The 6,911-nt window shown below is 43.1% G+C and overlaps 1 protein-coding gene and 1 pseudogene across 1 annotated transcript; both read right to left on the bottom strand.

Moving 5' to 3' along the window:
- Nucleotides 1–649: 649 nt before the first annotated feature.
- LOC126515063 (taste receptor type 2 member 41) lies at nucleotides 650–1,576 on the bottom strand. The gene has a single exon (XM_050164403.1). It carries the CDS (start codon nucleotides 1,574–1,576, stop codon nucleotides 650–652), a length of 927 nt encoding a protein of 308 aa, XP_050020360.1.
- Nucleotides 1,577–4,284: 2,708 nt separating this feature from the next.
- The window catches only part of LOC126515105 (protein NipSnap homolog 2-like), a 24,664-nt pseudogene continuing 22,037 nt past the window's right edge, over nucleotides 4,285–6,911 (bottom strand).

Below are 6,911 nucleotides of genomic sequence, written 5' to 3'. Positions count from 1 at the left end.
TTCAAAGAGGAGAAAATCCAAGGCAGGAAAGGGGAAATAGTAATGAGAAACAAAACAGTAACAGCAAGAATTTCCCTAGCAATCATCCCAAAACGAAAGCCAAACTTCCCAAAATTGCCAAGAGAAAAGAACTTCCATAGGGTGGAGAGGGATCAGAACTCTTAGCCCAGACCACTGCGGCCACAACCACCCATCCCTTGGAGTTCCCATACAGACTGCTGCTCGGCCCTCAAGAACACTGTTGCTTTCCATGCACAGCTACATCCCAGTTCAGCTAAGACACAAACATCTTTTCCTTAACTCCCAAATAGCCAGCCAAGATAAGGTGATCCAGTTCATCAAGACTTTTACCTAAAGCAACAATCAGCAACAAAGGAATAAAAGACACGAAAGCAACAGAACATATTGCATTTTGCACTTTAAGTCAATACTGGCTGCTCAGGATTCAGAATCTTCATTTTCATAATTCCCATGGTAAGGAAGAATGCTGAGTCCCTGTGTTTTCTTCTCGGCTTTCCCAAGGAGGGAAGCCCACAGTGTGACCCTCATGTCTGCCTACACAGACATTTGCATGTTGGTGAGTTCACTTCAAGGGTGGTTAACCTCACCTGACGCTCCTCAAGGGGTCTTTGTAAAGAGACCATGCCTTCTAAGCCACCCAGAAACCCCTGGCCAACAGGAGTAGCTGCCTGAATGTGCCTCGAAACCTAAGATTATTGGTGATGAGGATGAATGGATGTACAGACATGCACAAGTAAAGTATAATCTGCCAGGGCCAGTACCACATGTTATCTGAGGAGATGACGACTGTAGCATCCACGACCATGGACACAAACGACAGTGCATAAAGAACCAGGAAGGAGACGAGTGACTTCAGCGCTCTGCTGTGAGCCTGGGCGCTGGGATCCTGCATGCTGTGGGCATTGTGCTGCATTCTTTGGGTATGTCTCCTGAGAGACTTAATCAGCATCAATATTGAGACCAGAAAGAGAGAGCAAGGAATGGACATGGTGACAAGCTTCAGAGGCATAAAATAGTCGATTTCCAACCTTCTGTTCCACTCCTTAAAGGTTGTGTTCCCAGAAATTTTTCTTCTTAAGAATGCCTGGTATGCAGACTGATTTCCCCAAAAGAACAGCAGAGTTACAATGAAGGACACCAGGATAGAGCCCAGAAGGAGCCGGGGCACCAATCCCGGGAGCCTCCACTTCAACCACAGGAAGGCAGGATGCGAGAAGTTAGCAATCTTGATACAGAACAGGACGCTGAGCCAGGTGCCAAACCAGAAAGTGGCTGAGTTCAAGAAGTCCCAGTGAAGACCAATGAGCTGCCGGGCAAGACCCCTGGAGTACTCAACCAGGTAGAGGAAGTAGTAGAGACTGTTCACAAGCCCAACACACTGCTGGCAGAATCGGGAGGTGCCCAAACTGAGGAGGATCATATCCAAGGGGGGCAGCCTACCACGCCGTCGCCATTCCCTGCTCAGCATCAACACAATGAATCCATTGGCCAGGATCCCCAGGAAACAAAGCAGGACAAAGATCAGCATGAAGAAAACTGTCAGTGCTGGTAGCATGTCAGCCCTTCCTCCAGTCACCACAAGTGGTGGCCCTGGTTCCTGGCCTCTTCCTTGCTATTACCCACAGTCCCTCGCACTCCCTTCTGGAGACGTGGGATGAATGGATGGGTTCTGCATCTGAGCAAGAACTTCAATGGGAAGAGTGCTCAAGCCATAGATAAAAGGTGTGCTCTTGGCTCAGATATAATGCAAATATCCCCTGGGCTTGGGTACCATGGGGCACCAGCTGCTCGTGATTTGCCTTCTCTGATTTTGCCTACATGCTACCACGCTTGGAATAGCATATATGGGGAGGGTTTTTAGTCTTGGTAAGTGAGTTTCATCCTTTTTATCTCATCATTGAACTATATGATCACACATCTTCCTATTAAGTGTAGATAGATAGATAGATAGATAGATAGATAGATAGATAGATAGATAGATAGATAGATGCGTACATAAATAAACGCATCCAATACAGGGAGATATCTAGGAAAAAATGGTAACACTAAAAAGGTCAGTCTTAGCTGAGTTTCCCTGCCATACATCTTCCCTCACTCATGAATAGCTACCCCTTCATGGTCAACACCTCAGTCTACCTTTCTACCCAAACCTCTATTTAAATCTCCCATGACCACTATGGTATAAGTAATTTATAACCATCTAACTGCTCTCTTTCCAGGGAGAGAATACATTTCCTTGTGGTTTGCAGGACTGAGTGCATTCATTTCCTCCTGGATATTGGTGGGAATGCATTTAGGTCCCACAAAGATTGAGACAAAGGCTGTCCCCAGTCTTTGCCAAGTGAGTTATTTGTGGCCACTGACTTCATTAGACCAGCAGGGTGCAGTATGAGCAAGACACAAACAATACACTTCTAGAATTATTGACTGAAAACACACAGCTCTGTCACAGATGGCACAGCATGTTGGACTCCTTTGTTTAGAATCAAGACACAACTCTTATCAACTGGGAAAGTGAGTAATCCACAAAGTTGCAAAAGTCAGGGTTGCTGTTCTGAAAGCCACCTTAGGTTTGTCTACCACAGCTTAGAAGACACAAGTGAGCCCCTGTCTACTAGTACCAACCTTAGAGAGTTGAAAGTCGAGCTACTTTAACATGCCTGTCATCTCAGAGAGCTATATTTTTCAATTACTTTTATGTGTGCCAAAGACACATAAGATCTACTCCTTCAGCAGATTGCAAGTGCGTCCTTTGGTATGAACAGCTGCTGGCACATGTCTGTCCATTTAGCCTCCAGGACTGAACTGTTTAGCACAGCTGGAATGTGGTACCCATGACCAACATCTCTCCATCCATCCCTTCATCCTAGATCCCTGGCAACATCACTCTACTCTTGACTTCTGCAAGTTTGGTTATTTTAGCTCCCTCATGTGAAATCCTGCAGAATATGTCTATGTCTAGAGCTTTTTGCTTAGTTTCATGTCCTTGAGAGCATAAAGCTCATTTGTGTTTTGTTTTGAGTTTCAGTGTTTCTTTTTTAATCAAAATGTTTGTAAATAAAACATGTTAAAAATTAGACATCTGATTGGGGATTTAGTCATACTTTATTTACACATGTCAATTTGTAGAGCAGACTTAATTCTCTAGTTCAACGGGACTTCTACATGATAACAGCCACAAAATTGGCACACTATATTAAAAAACCAAACAGAGACAGACAGTATCTGAAGCTTTATGCCAACTTAGACCCAGGATGCACTGGCCTTCATACAAGATCTTAGAAGTGTCTGCTGTGAGCTTACCAAAGTAGAACCAGAGATCAGAAGTCACAAACATTGACTTTCAAAACAAAAGCTCTTTCCCAAGAGTTACTGGTTTTATTTTAAAAAGTACGACAAATAAAATTAATGCTATTTGAAGTTTTTATTCCAAAATCGCAATTGGTACACTGGTTCGTGCCAACCCCTCAGGACGCTGTGCCTGGTGGAGACTGCCTTTCTGATCAGGTACACATGAATACCCTCCCATCTCAGGGTGATCAAAAGTTACAAACATAACATTGTCAACCATTGGGTACACTTAACAATTTTTTCCTAGTTTGAGATTCAGAAAAATTGCTCTGGAAACATGTCGTAATTTGTATTTCTTCCTGAAGGAAGGAAATTTATAGAAATCTGTCAACACAAAACAGATTTTTCTTTTTGTTAGAAAAAAATAGCTGATTCTTTTTCATAGGGAAAATTTTACTCATGGATGGTTCGAATTTTAACTTTGGTTTTTGAGACAGGATCTTACTATGGAAGCCAGGGGTCCAAGTTAGTCTGAAATTCTCCACATAGCCCACATTGGCCTATGCTCCTGCCTCAGTTTCCTGAGTGCCAAGTTACCACACCCAGGTTCCTGAAAGGCTGGAGGCTAAGGGACATTTGGTAAGCATGGATGTTTCAGAGTGCTCCACTTAGTCCAATCCTCTGGATTTTCCTTCATAGTTATGTAAATTATAAGGAAAAGAGATCTTACAACCTATGTACAGCAGTTTACACCTCAGTTTCTTTATTTCTTTACTTATTTATTTTTATGTACCAATCCCAGTTTTCCCTCCCTCCTCTCCTCTTGCTTCTCCCACCTTTCCCCACTCCACCCCCATTTGCTCAAAGGGGAAGGTAAGGTTGTTCCTGGGGAAGTCAGCTAAGTCTGTCCCATCACCTCATTGAGGGAAGACCTCGGTTTCTTTTTTCACTTGATGAATGGCTGAGATGAATTCATGACATACATTCTTCATGGAGAGCTGTATAGTCACATAGAAACTCGAGAGTCTTGAGCAGGATCATGATTCTGGACTCTACTTCCTGAATGAGTGTGACCATGTAGTACACAAATCCCTCCCAGCCATGATGCCTTCTGTATGTTTTTCTTCTTTGGTCTGCAGATCTTTATAAGCAGTAATCACTCCCATTCAATCATTGCTCCTGGTCAGAGTTGGTAGGATCCGCGTTCATATGTATTGGGTCCCGCTCTTTCCAAAACTGATCTCCAACAGCAGCCGATTCGATTCCTCCTGTAGAGAAGAGGTCACTTCTGGCCTTATGGAAATTTACAAATTCCTGCTTTTCCTTGAGTTTCTTCACAACCTCTGTAACGGCTGGATAACTTCCTTGAAACATCCATAGATGGACAGCTTGATCCTGCTCACCACACCATGTGTTCCACGTCCCTATGAAGCTGTCTTCTTGGATCTGAGATAACACTTCTTGACAAATTTTGTTGTATGTGTCCAGGAATTCTTGCTTAACACTGTGAAACTGTAACTTGTGCAGACTGCTTGTCTCCTTTTTAGGCTAGGCAGTTAGCAATGACCTTTCCTCAGATCAACCTTTCTGACAGATAAGGATTTTAGCCAGCTGTCTTCTGGAGGTCTGTGACTTGAAGACGTCACTCTCTGAAGCCACAGCGGGCCCCCTCAAGCAAGCAGCACTCGATCATCTTGCTCCAGAGCCTGAAGCTTCTACTGCCTGGGTGCTGCCGTTGACAATACTACCCATTATTTATTTCATTTTTAAGGCTGAATAATATTCTACAGGGGTCATGCTTTCTTTACCAATTTACTTATTAGCACTTTCTTATTTTGTCTCTATGTCTTGGCTACTGTAGCTGACACTTCAATGGACCTGAAAATGCTGCTACAATTTCTGATACAATGATTTCTTTTTATTTTATTTTAAAGATTCTTTTTATTGAGCTATATTTTTTCTCTGCTCCTCTCCCTTCTTTTCCCCTCCTTTTCTACCTCTCCTCTGGTCCCCATGCTCCCAATTTACTCAGAAGATCTTGTCTTTTTCTACTTCCCATGTAGATTAGATCCATGTATGTCTTTCTTAGGATCCTTATTATTGTCTAGGTTCTTTGGGATTGTGAATTGTAGACTGTTTTTTCTTTGCTTTATGTCTAAAAGTCACTTATGAGTGAATATATATGATATTTGTCTTTCTGGGTCTGGGTTACATCACTCAATATGATGTTTTCTAGATCCATCCATTTGCCCGCAGTTTCTTTGGATATTTGCTACTCTAGTTTGGTATCTTTGGTCCACACCAAAACCCATGCTGAACCTTGGTTCCAAGGTGTCCATATTACATTGTGTTGCAAACTTTCAGATGTGAGTAGTTCATTAAGAGAAATTAAGTCTTTTTTTCTCATGCGTGTTCTCACTCTTGTAGGAAGGACTGTATTAGACTAAGTTATAACATAAACCCAGGAATGGGACTGTTGAATAATAAAGTAGTTCTGTTTGGGTTTCTTCTTCTTTCTCTTTATCTATCTCTCTTTATTTTTCTCTAACACCCATATTATTTACCAAAGTTGCTGGGCCAATTCACATTACCACCAATGCATACAGGGACTTGTTTTCTTTGCCTCCTCCCAACATTTATCTCTTTTTGGTAGCCACTAACAGGAGTGAGGTAATGCCTCTTCGTGGTTTGGATTTGCATTTCTCTGAAGCTCGTGGCACTGAGCACATCTCTGCACATGTCTTGTCTGTATGCCACTTTTGAAGACTATCATCTCCTCAGATCCTTTGCTTACATTTAAATCAAGTAGCTTGGGGATGATTTCGCTATTGATCTGTGTAATTCCCTTACGATTTTCTTCTTTCTCGGTGAAAAAAAAAATTCTTTCCACAGTGTATGTTATTGGCACCTGAGTCAAAGTTCAGTGATCTGCACATGTGCGAACTTGCATCTGAGCTCTCGGCTATGTCTCCTAGGTCTATAAGTCTGCTTTAGTTCCAGCACCGTGTTGGTTGCATTCTTTTGGGCTAGTTATTGGAGAATTATTGTGTCCCTTCTGTTTTATGTTTCTTTGATTTTCCATGTCCCATATAACATTGTGTGCAATGTTTGTATGCCTGAAGAACACTTATCTTTTCTACTGGGTTGAGTGTTTTCTTTCTGTTCATGAACTTTCAAGTCGGCTACAACCCTCTTTCTCTATTTGGATCATGTCCTAAAGCTCAGTGCCCACATCAATGTCAGGAAGTATTGGACTGTCTTCACTTAGAGTTTTATGAGGTAAGAACTCACACTTAACTCTGCAAGGTCCTTTGCTCAGGAACAGTTTTCTGCTCCTACTTTAAGCTCCTACTCTAAGGCTACCCACCGAGAGCAGTGAGTCTCAAGGTCCCCAGTAAGAGAGCCCAGCACTCTCAGCCTGGGCTCCAGGGGCTCCTGTGCTCTCCTGGATCCTGCACTGCCTGCCCCGTCCTTCCTTCTGTCCCTGGATCACTGGGCTACCAGGCGGCCCTGTTTAGGTGCTGAGGAGTTCCATCTGGACAGGTGAGTGTGTGCTATCCAGGGGCGATAGTCCCGGAAGAGAGCACAAACCCCCCTCC

This window comes from Alexandromys fortis, unplaced genomic scaffold (assembly GCF_014885135.2).
Source record: "Alexandromys fortis isolate MF-2015 unplaced genomic scaffold, M_Fortis_MF-2015_v1.1 scaffold_133, whole genome shotgun sequence".
NCBI classification, from domain to species: Eukaryota; Metazoa; Chordata; class Mammalia; order Rodentia; family Cricetidae; genus Alexandromys; species Alexandromys fortis.
This window is presented reverse-complemented; position numbering and strand designations above follow the sequence as displayed.